General features: G+C 43.1%; 1 protein-coding gene across 1 annotated transcript; it reads left to right on the top strand.

Moving 5' to 3' along the window:
• Nucleotides 1–4,452: 4,452 nt before the first annotated feature.
• Nucleotides 4,453–6,311, top strand: LOC308103121 (voltage-gated potassium channel regulatory subunit KCNF1-like). Its single transcript, XM_080452970.1, has one exon. The coding sequence runs from the start codon at nucleotides 4,506–4,508 to the stop codon at nucleotides 5,976–5,978; it is 1,473 nt and encodes a 490-aa protein (XP_080309096.1). The 5' UTR covers nucleotides 4,453–4,505; the 3' UTR covers nucleotides 5,979–6,311.
• Nucleotides 6,312–14,535: the final 8,224 nt, after the last annotated feature.

The following is a 14,535-nucleotide window of genomic DNA, read 5'->3' on the forward strand; positions in this document are numbered from 1 at the left end:
CAAGGCATGCTAGAAAGACCTCTGTCCATTGGTTCATCCTGAAAAACTACACAGCCAGTAATCCACCCCCGGACGAAGTCCCAGAGGACACCTCTGTCATACACAGTTTCTGTTTCAGCCCCCTTCACTTCCCAGGCCTGGTATGGCTCTGGTGTCCTCATATGAGAGTCATCCAGTGTGGGGGGTCTCACCGTATCCCCTGGTTATCTTCGGTGCTGGCGAGGGGCTATATGGTGCCAACCCATCCCAATTACATCCCCCAACCAGCTACACTATAGTGACCATGTCAGAGGGTCCTTCCAGCAGAGTACATGGTCCAGTAGAGTAGCCCATTTGCAACTGAAGTTGGAGGGTTCGATAATGCCTGCTGCTGCCATCTCTTGATTTTCTTTTTGTTCTCTGTGGCTTCCCTTTTTGGTAAAGGCAGTTGTCGTGGGCGGAGACAGACGGGGTAAACATCCTCAGTGTTAATGTTTATGCTGGAATGGTTTAGTCTGTACAGTCCTCATCACGGAATGTGATGAGGACTGTATACAGACGACTGTCTTCCCTCTATGTTCCTTGGCTGGGCTGGTGTTGATGCTGGTGGCTAGTCCTCTGTGAAGTCAAGCCTGACTGCATGGACCCCCGCTGACCGGCGTAGCACTATAGGTGGCTGGTTGGGCTGGCATCATGGTCCCATTGGCTGGTGTAATTATCTGAGCGGCTGGCTAGGCTGATGTAGAAGTGTTCTCTCTGGCAGCTGACAGGAATGGGAACACAGACTACTGTGCCCAAAACTGAATACTGGCACAGGTCTTCTCCCTCAGTGATGCTGGAGGGCTATATTTTCTGTGCCAACTAGAGGCAGGCCCTGAGCACATCCACAATGGGTCCCCATCGTTTAGGTATAGGTCCAAACCATAGGTCTAAAGTAAACCAATGATGCACACGTCTTGGATGTTAACCAGCCAGAACTAATGGTGCCAGGTCTTACAGACCACAACTCTGGGGAACATTTTCTTCTCATCGGGGACCGGGGCCTGCTCACCAGTCACAGTTCAAATTTGTTTTATCGTCAGTGACCAAAACTGGGACCATGTGGCATATAGCCGGGCATGTTTGGCAGTGCAAGTGGGGCCAGGGAGGCCTATAGCTCCTCGAGAAAACCTGTTGTTGGCAGTGACAGGGCAGTGACTGTCTTCCCTTGGCCCTCTTGCCGGGCCTACTGCCATTGGGCCAAGAGTCTGCACTGCAGCAGTATACACTGATATAGTCACTTTTAGAGCATTTAGGGCAATGCCCTCCCAGACTGGACTTTTGGGCCCAGCAGACCCCCACCATCACCCCAATCCAAATTGGTCCCAAAAACATTTTAATATGTTTTACAAAATGTTAAATATATACACATTATTCATTGGTTAATTATAAATTCAAATACAAATAGAGGGTTACGTTATACAGGCCTATAGTGCAGAGTTGTTTTTATGCCATTCTGGGAGATATGCTTCAGGAACATAATGGCCCAAAATGAATAGAAGGACACTGTTCTCAGGAAGATTTACTGCCTTTTCGCCACACTCTAATTGTGAATTAAATTATTATAATAACAAAACATACACGTAGGTCTGTTGTATTTTTGATTAAAAAAATACTGCACAGGCTAAATTATTAGCCTAATTTGTTATGCGCCAATGAACTGTCCATGGTGCTGGAATCGTCACTCACTCACTCCCGCTGTGAAGACGCAGGTTTTGTTTTGTTTTTGTGTACCTCCCGCCGTGGAGCTGGCGTGGTGACAACACGTTACATTAATGTGATGTGATCAGACAGTCATCACTGTGTTAGTGTGTTTTCTGTATGGGTGACAACTTTCTTTACGATGTGTTTCAGTTTTCAGTATAAGTCTAGGAGCTAGGACTACTACAGGCAGGCATAATAAGAGCTTTACGTCTCGTCGTTGCTAGCCTAATTTGATTGTGTTTCATTTATACTGTTTGTTTTTGGTGCATCATTTTACATAGCGTAGCCTACTGTTTTTCGGTACATCATTGTGTTCTGATGGGTTATGTGAATAAGGTGACATATTGTATATAGGCATTTGTTATATCTATGGTGATGTGATTCAAAATAAAGTGCCCCCGATGAGAAATGTACTGTATGCCCCCCTGTTGATCATTTTTAGCACCCGACTTTGGAAAGTGCTTCTCTGTCCACTGGCAAAAGCTACAAGTTTACTAAGTTTATAATTTCCCTGCATAATGTTAAACAGTCTTTTGTACACCTGTTGGTAGGCTATATAGAAAAAGTCCAAGTCATAAGTATACAGTTAGATGCTGTCAGTAGCAGTATCTTGCTTCATTCTAAAAGTTGAATAACAAACAAAAAAACAATAAGATGTATATGTGTGTGTGTATATATATATATATATATATATGTCACAGGGTGTTTGGAGAGCCAGGGTGATTGAAGACAGAGCGCTTGTTTTTAGGCACGGGGCTTCGGGGCGATGCGGGGCTTTTCGAGACAGGGTTTATTAGCGAGGCTCGTGAGGAGGAGGAGGAGGACGGCGCTGCGATGCGGGGGGTTATTACGCGAGGCTCGCGAGGAAGAGGAGCCTCCTCCTCCTCCTCCTCCTCCTCGCGTTTTAAACCGTCCCGTCCTCTCCTTCTCTCCTTCTCCTCCTCCGAGGAGGAGGAGAAGGAGAGCGCGGAGAGGCGGGGCTTTGATGCGCCGACGGAGAGTGGAGACCTGTCTTTTGTTGTTCCCCCCCACATAGCAACCATAATATCTATGAGGGGAACGCTGAACACGCGTTCACACGCACGGCGCGCCGACTTAGTGGAGCTTGAGGCCGAGGAAGTGCGCCCTCGCGCCTCCGGGCGCGAGTGCCCGCACTGACCGGCCGACGCTCCACTAGTCGACTCAGCGCCGTTTGATTTGTAAACCGATAGGGACAGAATAGTTCTTTTCATGGATCACTGTGTGTGTGTGTGTGTGTGTGTGTGTGTGTGTGTGTGTGTGTGTGTGTGTGTGTGTGTGTGTGTGTGTGTGTGTGTGTGTGTGTGTGTGTCAGGGAGAAACTAAAAGAAAAGCCAGCAGAACACAATAAAAGTATCTTAACAGTCCATTGAAAGCATGTGCGCGTGTGCGTGCGCGCACGCGCGTGTGTGTGTGTGACTGTGTGTGTGTGTGTGGTAGCGGCCATATATGCTTGTGCACAAGCCTGGCTTGTGGCTCCCTCTAGTGTCTAGTGTTGCTTCTACAGAATTGCTGGGTGGGTGGTAAAAACGAGCGAGCCTTCTTCAATCACCCTGGTTCTCCATTCACCCTGTAACATATATATATATATATATATATATATATATATATATATATATATATATAGTGCAATGTTTGCTTATCATCGCTAGGTGGAGTCATTTAACACGACCAAAAATATGTGTGTCCAATTCTATAAACGCACTTAGACGTTGCTTTCTAATTCAAATCATGTGTTACATACATGTAGGTCTAAACAATTTCAAATGCACCAAGTTTCCCATAACCCTTATTGCTCCCCCTTTTTCTGGTATGCTACCAAAACATAGATTCTTTTTGATTGCTTTGGTGGGGCAGCAACTTCATAATAGGCTACTGTTAATGCTGTGTATTGTTACCATTAAGAAGATGCCCTGAGTCTGACCCGCAGTGGTGGAAAAGGTAGGCTACTCTTTTTTATGTAAGTAAAAGTATCGATACTGCAATGCAGAAATACTCTGTTACAAGTAAAAGTCCGGAATTCCAAATTTACTTAAGTAAAAGTACAAAAGTATTTGTACATCTGAGTATGGTATCAAAGCTCAGATGTGAACTTGTAGATCGGCTATTTTCAAATGGCCGAAATGTAAGGGCTGAATGTATGTGTTGTAATAATAATCAAAATCCACAAAGTTAGCAACTAAAGTTTTCAAATAATTGTAGTAAAAGTTCAATATGCCTTTGAAATGTAGTGGAGTATTAGTAAAAGTAGGCTACTGAATATTGGAAATAATCCAGTAAAGTAAAAATACCTCAAAATTGTACTTGAGTAAATGTAGCATATATATACTTTACACCACTGCTGACCCGTCCTTGTAATTCGGCTCCCCCTCCCCACGCGTTTCTGTTTTTTTTTCATCCACCCATGTTGTTTGCTATTCACCCAACGCCGTGCAGATTTGTTCTCGTGCGCGTCCCGCGACGCTGCGCGCACAACGCCAACTTTCAGAGCACGCACCACTGCAAAAAAAAGACGCGCGCAGACAGAGCAGACAAGTTAATGCATTGCAGTGATCGTCAAGCAAAGACATTTTGTTTTTACTAATAGGCACCAGAGAGAGAGAGAGAGAGAGAGAGAGAGAGAGAGAGAAACAAATGGATTGAGAGTTTGCGCGTGTCGTTGGAGATCTAACTTATATAGGCTATGAAACACTTTTGGGTATGACTGTGAAGTTTTGCCACAATATCAATTTCACTGACTAGCTATTAGTGAACCTCGGAACAGAATGTGGGGGTTTCCAAGGACAAGATACGCGGATTGCAATGGTTCTGAAGCAAGTGAAGAGACAGAGATTGACGTTAATATTGGTGGTGTCAAACAATTGCTGTATGGAGACATTTTGAATCGTTACCCTGAGACACGTTTAGCAGAACTGCTCAAATGGTCAGTAGGAACTTCGGGGGACCTATCTTCACTGTGTGACGACTATGACCCCGAAACAGGGGAGTTTTATTTTGACAGAGACCCCGAAGCATTTAAATGCATAATGGAGTTGTATTATTATGGAGAGGTACACATGAAAAGAGGAATTTGTCCAATTTGTTTCATGAAGGAGATGGAGTACTGGAAAATCGACCCAGAACTCCTCGACGAATGCTGCAAAAGCAACCTGAACGACGTGGAGGTGGAGCTCGAGGAGATCGCCGAGAAAGTGAAAACTATCTTGGTGGACCGAGAGGGGGATCCGTCGGCCAGGGGGTTCCAGCGGATCCAGATGTTCCTGTGGAGACTCATGGAGAAGCCGGAGTCCTCGCTCCCCGCGCGCACCATCGCCATCACTTCGTTCCTCTTCATCCTCGTCTCCTCCGTGGTGATGTGCATAGGGACCATTCCAGAGCTGCAGGTGGAAGACTCAGAAGGTAACATGTCGGAGCATCCGACTCTGGAGGTCATCGAGACCGTGTGCATCGGATGGTTTACGATCGAATATGTCTTGCGTCTGATAGCCTCCCCGAATAGGGTCAAATTCGTCCTATCTTTCATGAACATCATCGACTTCATGGCCATCATGCCTTTCTACGTGGTGCTCACTTTGACGTTCCTCGGCGCGGCGATGATGGAGCTGGCCAACGTGCAGCAGGCGGTGCAGGCTTTGCGCATAATGCGCATTGCGCGCATTTTCAAACTGGCACGCCATTCCGCGGGTCTGCAGACTCTCACGTCAGCCTTAACCAGCAGCCTGAAGGAGATGGGTCTGCTGCTGATGTACATGGGCGTGGGAGTGTTCCTGTTCTCCGCGCTGGGCTACACCATGGAGCAGAGCCACCCGGAGACTTTGTTCACCAGCATCCCGCAGTCCTTCTGGTGGGCAGTCATCACCATGACGACGGTGGGGTACGGAGACATCTACCCCAAGACCACCTTGGGTCGGTGCAACGCGGCCGCCAGCTTTCTCTGCGGAGTGATCGCCATCGCCCTGCCGATACATCCCATCATCAACAATTTTGTCATTTTCTACAACAAACAACAGGTGCTAGAGACCGCGGCCAAGCATGAGATCGAGCTGATGGCCTTGCGCTCGGGTGACGATGACAACTTGAGGATGACTCCATCACCGGGCTCTCACAGGTGTGCCGGTGGAGCTGGGGTTTGGGACAACGCCATGCGCCCTTCTCCCAGTGACGCTCTCATGCCTCTTCTGAAGACCCCCTCAAGAAGTGCAGGGATACAGAGCCCTATGGAGAGAGGAGGTCACTGAATATAGCATATTATCTTGTAATGAACCACCACATAACTGAGAAAGGAATTGTAAGAAAATTAAGTGTTCACATCTAAATACCTAATGAGTTGCTATGTTTAACAGGCAGGGGTCTTCAACGTTTTTCAGGCCAAGGACCCCTTAGCTGAGCGAGAGATGAAGCAGGGACCCCCACTACATTGTTTACAATTGTGTTGCAGATTAAACTTTTCCATAGATTTCATAGTTGGATTCATATTATAATGTGTATTTTCTCTTTTAAACCCTCAATATTTAGTCAACTTGACCGTTGGCTCTGTACTTGGTCTGCACTTTTTTCCCTCTACCCCAACTCTCCGAAAATAGCAGATCTACAAGCTTACAACACCTCGCAGCGCGAGGCGTTGTGGAGCTTGTAGATCTGCTATTTTCAGCTAATGTTCCCCATCACACAAAGATTTGGTGGACCCCCTGTAGTAATTGTGAGGACCCCCTAGGGGTCCCAGACCCCCTGTTGAAGACCCCTGCACTAGTGGGTTTATGTTAAACTAAAATTGCTGGGATAATGGCACATAGCATCTTAGAAAGAGGTGGTTGAACATTTCAAAGGACAATTAAGAAATTGCACCTGTTCAAAAGGAATTGCACCTAGGAAAGGAATGAACAGTGAAATATTGATAATCTGTGCTTTGGCGCCAGTAGGCTACATTCCCCACATGTAGGCTATGTTTACTGTATGTAACCTACTCCACAATCATAGGCTATAGGCTATCACACTGTCATATATAGGGCAATATACTGTAATCTATTCCTCTGAATATTGTCTAATATTAAACTAATTAAGTGATAGGCCTACCCACTGTTTGATACACTATAATGTCTGTTTTGTTAGAGAATGCAAGAAAAAAAATCCTCTTCATCATTGTTGCAATATTCCTGTTTTAAATTGAACTGATACACTAGTATAATTTAAATTATGAGTTAACACATCAGGCTGGCTATATAGCTGTGACTAACAACAGCAACTTCATACCATCTACTTTCCAGTTCATTGTTAGTTTTATCCACACATTGCAAATGCGGAGTGTTAATTTAACTGGGCCCAACACTCCAGAATATAGGCCTATTGTGCAGTAATTTAGGCCTCAGTGACAGTGCCAGGTGCCAGAGCAGTTGCCTGCCAAATACATTTCATTGGCTGCAACAAGACATGTCCTAAAGGGATGGTGTGGCATACTTGACCACTGAGTTGGGCTTGTGGGCGAGGAGAAGGGAGGTTGTGATGGAGGGTAGCAACGTGTCGTCAGGCTGTCCACCCACACACGTCCCACGCATCATCCTGCTATCTCTCCAGACAGGGGCCGGCAACAGATTCACACAATGTCAAAGCCAAGGGGAAGCCCTTTGTCCACCCCAACAGGTGGAGCTGGAATGTAAAAGGCGCACATTGTGCTGCGGAACAATGTTCCTTTGGCTTGCTCAATGCAAATTTAGATTTACAAGTGCGCGCACACAGGCTTATACAAATACCATGCACCACCCACTCATGCTCACAAATGCATACAGACACATGCACGCGCACCTACATGCACATGCACACACGCGCACACACACACACACACACACACACACACACACACACACACGCACACGCACACGCACAGGCACACGCACAAACATCTCTCTTCTGCTCTTAACAATTTCTCACCAGTTGCCCAACAGGCATTTCATTCTGCTACTACATGAAGCAATCATGAAAAAAAAATTCATGAACAAAAATCCTGCACACTGCTCTTGCTCAGCAGCATCAGGTTTTATTCAATTTGACAGACCCCTGGACCATCATCACTCTTGAGGAAGGTCCAGAGGGACCGAAACGTCTGTCAATTTGAATAAAAACTGATGCTGCTGAGCAAGAGCAGTGTGCAGGATTTCGGTTCATAAAATACTTTTTTCATGATTGCTTCAGTTGTCAACTTGTCACTGTCTGTGAATATTTCCTTTGCATAGATTCTGCTTCTACATAAAATGCTTTTTTGCATGACAAAGTTTATTATCATTGTTATTACTATTATTATTATTATTATTACAGAGACCTATTATGACTTGTAGGACAGTTACAGTAAAGCCCTGTAAATCCTTACAACCAAAAAAAATGGACAGATTTGAGCCATTTAGCGAGTGTTCAGAATAACTACTGTGCTTATTCATCCATTTTGTATAAATTGTTCATTTTCACAACAATCTCTGTATGGATAGACAATTCTTCCCTTACTGTGTTGGTTGTCGTTAGTGATTTGGAGCAATTATGGTAGTGTTAGCTGTAGGTAAAAGTAGCCTAAACACAAACTGTGTTTAGGCTACTTTTAGGTTCAGGTTGATGGAATCAACCTGAAAGTGGATACAGCAACTAACTAGCTTGACTTTCATAGGAAGGAATGTACACTGCAATGTCCAAAGTTCTATTTCTTTTATAATATAGGGCAATGGTTCAATAGACAAACTGTTGAACAAAGGGGCAGGTGTTCCAATTGTTTGAACATTTTGGTATGTTTCTGATTATATAACATGTATCTCTAGTATCTATTTCTGACATTGTCACTCCCCATAATATCACTTCTCCCCCCTCACAGATTTTTCTGGTGTTATGATTAATCCGATATTTACCGGTGACAAATCCATATGGATTACTATTCATCCGTTGTTTGCAGTCTCTGCAACAAGGATGTTGTCAGTGACAACGTCGTTCAGATTCAGCCTATACCATTCCGGTGCGCATTCATACATCGCTCTGGAGGGGAAACAATCTCTTTCCGATGCAGATTTATTCCTCTGCCAGCCCAAGACATGGTGTTTGATATCGCAGTGCACCCAGTAACAGGTGAAGGCACATGGATCTAGTGAGGAGTAATTCACGTGTTCCATCCTGCTGACTTGTTTCCTTGTGACACAGATGCGTACATCAGTATTGAGTTACCCAAACCATTTTGATGACAGCAGCAGCAGCAACAGACAGAGACACCCCCTGTCTGCTCCCATTCCCCTCTCCTCGACCTTTAATGGGCGAGGACTTTCTACTTACATCAGCTGTCTAAAAATAGGGGCATCCATCTACACCTCCTGTATACAAAATGGTTTTGGAAACATACATAGAAAACATTGTGGAGTGTTTTGCTACTACTTTTGCTGGGGACCATCTGGAGCCCCCCCAAGGACCCCTGGGGGTCCCCGGACCCCATTTTGTGAACCAATGCTGTATAGGTCGAAACAAATAGCTACTGTATGTAAATAGGTGTAAATAGATTGTTTTCCCCTGTTTGTTTGTGTGGATTTTTTGCAGAAAAACCCAGTACAATCACAGACCTGTGTTGACCACTGAGCACTTCGGTTGGCAGGGTTGAAGGACAAGATCCTGACTCACCACAGTGGTAGTTGTTGAGAGGGCGTAAAGTTACTCATTCACTTTCCCCACTCAGATTTTCACAGCTGGTCTGAAGATATAAATCAGAGAACTTCTGGTCTTAATAGTTTACTGTTGAGCTCAAGGAGCTCAAGATTTGCAGGTCAATATTGGTTTTGGATTCCCCGATTTTTATTAATATGATTTAAAAAATGCTTTAGACCACTGCAGCAAAAATGTATTGACATATGATATAAACTACTCAGATAAATCGTGCAATGCAAGCCTGAATGTCAAAAGTCATTATGTAAAACCAGAACTACTTAAAACAAAACAAAACAAACAAACAAAAAATAAGGTACTCAGCTAGCAGATATAATAATGGAGTTGAGTATGTTTCCGTGCATTGAAATCAGATCATCTTTTTTAATGGTGGATTCAAATTCAACTGATGGTCACTTGCATTAATTTAAATAAGAATGCTAAGGCTTAAAATCCTATTGTGCCTGTTGTTCATCCCTGTATCTGTTTGACAGATATTCTCAGCTGCAGGAATGGGGAAAGTAATCTCTTCCTCTATAATGGCACATTTAGAAATATAGGAACTACTGTATATGTGCCAGAGTGCTACATTATAAAGTGACACATTTTTCTTATTACCTCGACATAAAAGTTTAAAAGCCTGTGTAGGTGCACCCTGGAGCAGTTACGTATTGTAATTGCATGGCAATAATTACACACATTAAATATGACCTTCAAGAAAATAACAGTAAGTATGCAATCATCTCACAGAGCAACCATTTCCCTATCCTTTTTCTATGCTTTATTTTAGAATGTCTTTAAGTTAGTAGGAGGAAAATGGGCCTTTCCGAGCAGGCATTTTATCCATTATGTATGAACTGAGCTGAGCTGGATATAATTTAGCATGAATCAATAACATTTCGAGTCAGTGTGTATTCTAAAATACAATAGTGACACTTAAGCATCGGACTGCTTAAAGCAGGCAATGTAAAGCACATTAAATAACATGTAATGCTACTGACTGCAATGCTCATGAACATTTTAGGACTACAGATATTGACGCAACATAAATTACCACTGAGAGAAAATCTATGGTCTTTGTAATTGGCAAATAGTTATCACTAATTATTTATTTGTTATTCAGCCGTTTAGAGGGGTTAACGGTGCCATGCATTTGTTGCTGCATAAATATAAGTGAGGGAGAGCAACAACGGTAGCATACTGCATCAGAACAGTGGATGAGATAACAATTGTGGGTGTATGGAGGCGGCAGCATGTTTACTGTGAACCTGAAATTAAGAAAATAAATCTTAGGGGTGGATATACCAATTCAGTAAATGTAGTAAACAACCGCACTCACACTTACAACGTGTGTCTGGTTCATACAGTTCTAAAAGGTCACAGGTGTGAGTCAGCACCTTTCTCTTTAGCCCATCTTTAAAGAGACCATCTTTACACAGGTCAGGAGAACCATTTCACATCATTCCCATGCACTCCAGGAGTTTCAGCTTCCCCCTCCAGGCAGTCGCAGACTCAGTACAGCGCAAATTGAACAAACTTTCATTCTATTCAGTCCAAACATTTCCTCAAGCACTGTAGATAGAAGCAGACATGTAAATACATAAATGATGTAAATGTAGTTGTGTCTGGTTGTATGTTTTCTGTATTTAAGTATGTCGTGTTTTATGCAACCTTACTGTGTCCAAAACTAATTTATCCAAGCAAAAATAAAAAATAACTAAAAAGGGAATGTTGATTTTTCCCCCCCATTATTCAAGGTTTTATAATGATTGATATGATAAAGACTGATATGAAAATGTCCATGCTCGAGAGTTAATTATGTAGTCAGCTCCAGTTGCAAATAATGTTGCAGCTGGATGTGTTTTCTTTCTTTCTTTCTTTCTTTCTTTTCCCTTTTTTTTAAGTGAGATGATTACAGCCGAGGGTTTAAATCTCTGGCTACTCTCAGTAATTCATATAACTTAGTTAAAACCCTTTTAGTTCACTTCAAATTAGCGAGTGAAGCTCATTATAGAGGTATAAATAGCACACAGAAAAAGCAAACTGCTCTCTATTGTACTGGCAAATACAAATACAAAACACATTACAAACAATATATGGCCTGCTGGCAAAAGTTTTCTCTTATCTTTCAATCATTTCCTTCATGCCCTTTTCTGACAGTCTGGGCCTCACTGGTTTATGAGGCACACACATTTAACTGCACTAGCCATGTTATATTGGCCTTGCGACACTTCTGCTGATAAATGTATGGACCTCTAATTAAGGCAAATGGCCTTGAGAGACCTAAGCTATGGATCTGTCCTCCCCTGGTTGATGATGATCTTGCCACTGCTAATTATCTCATCCGAAGACAATTATATTTCATGGAGTGGAACATCCTTCTCCTACAGTGGCCTGCTACAATGATTACAATTAATTTAGGGAGTGGAGTGAGGTCATAAAAACAATATTGAGCAAGGCTGTCATCTAGTTTATTCATCCACGGTGACATACAAGATTTATTCATGTCACAGAGTTTTTCAAACATGCCTTTACAATATGTCAAAGTATGACAGCTCTGCATTATTAAAAATGCTAATGCAACACTCCCAAGTGAAGAGTTTCATTTCAAAATGAGCAATCCATCATCGGAAAAGTGTGACTCCTACTCTGCAATTGATTCCTGGCACGAAAAGTAAAACTCAACATTGTATACTGAAATTATTAATTATTAATTATTAAGTTATAAATATAGCATTAATGGTGACATTTACTTAAATATTGGTGGTGACATTTACATTTACTTAAATAATATGATTGTGTGTTTTACATAATGACTTTTGACATTCAGGCTTGCATTGCACGATTTATCTGAGTAGCTAATATCATATGTCAATACATTTTTGTTGCAGTGGTCTAAAATATAACATAATGGAAGTTCAGAGAATTTTGGCACAACTAGTTATGACCCAAGCATCTGTGAATAAACCATTCCAAAGCCACACATCAATAAGCTGAACGCGAGTGTCCCTATTCTTGGGCGAACATTCAGTAAAAATAGCAGATCTACAAGCTCACAACATGACGTTCTGTGAGCTTGTATATCGGCTATTAACGGTGAAGATATTGGTGAAGAGGGAAAAAGGGGAGGGGGCCTATAGCATAGCAAGTATTTAGGCTGGTTAATGACTGCCACAGCCCATGAAAACGTCTCAGACAAGTTCCTCTTCATCATACAATCTCACAACTAGTCCAAGCCTTTCTTATTGCCAGTAACACAGGATCCTGCAGTATAGCCTTGACCTTTGCGCCTGCCTTCTAAAGAGGCTTTCTAAAGCCCATTTGAAAGCCTGGTGGGCACCACGTTGACCATGCTAAGTAACAACAGCTGAGAGGCCCATTAAAAGCAACCATATAAAGCCCTCCAGGAAAAATGGAGCCAGATGAATTTTGCAGAGGATGAAGCGAGTTGACATCGGTCAGAGTATTTCAAAAGGGGAATTTGGGGAACTTGAAGTACCAAACTGATTTTGAAGAGAAGCCTCCAATGGAAATGAGAAGTCATAGGAGAGATTTAGACCTCAAACAGTGATGGAGTGCTAGCCTGGAAACCAGACAAACTGCCAGTGCAAAAAAAAAAAAAGAAGCCCTCGGCAGATTAGGTCTGGCCCCAGTGTCCTTGCTTTTGTACCGTGAAGTAATTAAACTGCCTCAGCTTTGTGCCTCGTCCCTGTGTGGGTGATTACAGATGGACGCCAATGTGGAAATCAATCTGCCTTCGTGATCCCCACGGAGGAACAAGGAGGACGATTGATGGTCCTGTGAAGAAAAAACTGAGAGACACAAAGGAGAATTTAGGTTGACCTACCCCTCCTCCAAAAAAAAGTCACACAAATTCAAAACCCATAATCATTAGGATGGCTGTTTACTGATTATGGTACCCCTCACCCCACCCCCCGGTTATTAACATTGTTAGCCTCTTCAGAGTGATGCCATAAGGCAAGGCATGTTTGGTGGAAACCTCATATGTCCAAGGGATTCAGCCAGGATTCAAAATTCAAAAACAGCAAAAGTAGCAGATCTACAAGCACAAAACGTGTCGCTTTGCGCCCCGTTCTGAGCTTGCAGATCTGCTACTTTTGATGCTTTTGTGTGACGCTGCAGTATGATCAAGTAGGGTGAAAACACACAAAAAGTTAGAATATGGAGATAAGAGGTTTCTGCCCGACAGCAACGATATAAAAAGGTGGGATTCTGCAGAATGTACTTTATACAGCCCTTGCAAGAAGAGAACAGATATACTGGAGCAAAGACCTGTGGCACAGTGTCTGCTCTAATTGGAATGGCTGAGGTTAGGAAGGAAGAAAAGGTTAACTAATAATTTGCTCCTGCTCTGCAGGTCCCAATATGTGTGAGAGAGAACAGTACTTGGGTTCGTTTTCTGTAATTGTAAGACATGCCGTTCTATTTCCTGTAGGTCAGCTGAAAGGTCAAAATGCACCGGCAGAACTTCTGAGACAGAAAGGTGAGACCTGTCTATCTTCTTCGCCAGTTGCTGCTTGTGTTTAATTCCTATAGCGTCCTGTTCAAGGTTAGGGATGATGAGCCAGTAAAAAGAAAAGAGAGAGAGAGAGAGAGGGAGCAAGAGCAAGGGCTTTACTTTTCTGTTACTCGATCAGCAGCCATGTGTTTCTTGTGGGCTGGCTAATGGTGAGACAATTTCTGTTTCCTGTGAGAAGGCTAATGGAAATAATGTGTGACATTAGCATCTTCCCACTCACCTTAACTACTCACTATTAATGTTAAATCAAGCGTTTACCCCGGTGTGTGTCTGTCTGTCTGTCTGTCTGTCTATGTGTCTATCCGCAGCAGGATAGAATAAATGTATACTCTGAAAATGGCATGAAATAAGGTAAAGTTTAGGTGAATTGAACATGCTTGAACATTTCACATTCAAGGCCTAATATTTCAACAATTGCTACAAATTGCCTAAGTTGAAGAGTATAATTTGGTCTGATAATGGTGTACCGTGCATGTTCAATACATTATTTCAGACCATTTTCCAAAGCATACTTTGGACATGTGCGTGTGCGTGTGGGTGTGCGTGTGCGTGTGCGTGTGCGTGTGTGTTGGCTGTTGGCTGTTGGCTGTTGGCTG

Source organism: Gymnoscopelus braueri, assembly GCF_963280865.1.
Source record: "Gymnoscopelus braueri genome assembly, chromosome: 16".
Taxonomy (NCBI): domain Eukaryota; kingdom Metazoa; phylum Chordata; class Actinopteri; order Myctophiformes; family Myctophidae; genus Gymnoscopelus; species Gymnoscopelus braueri.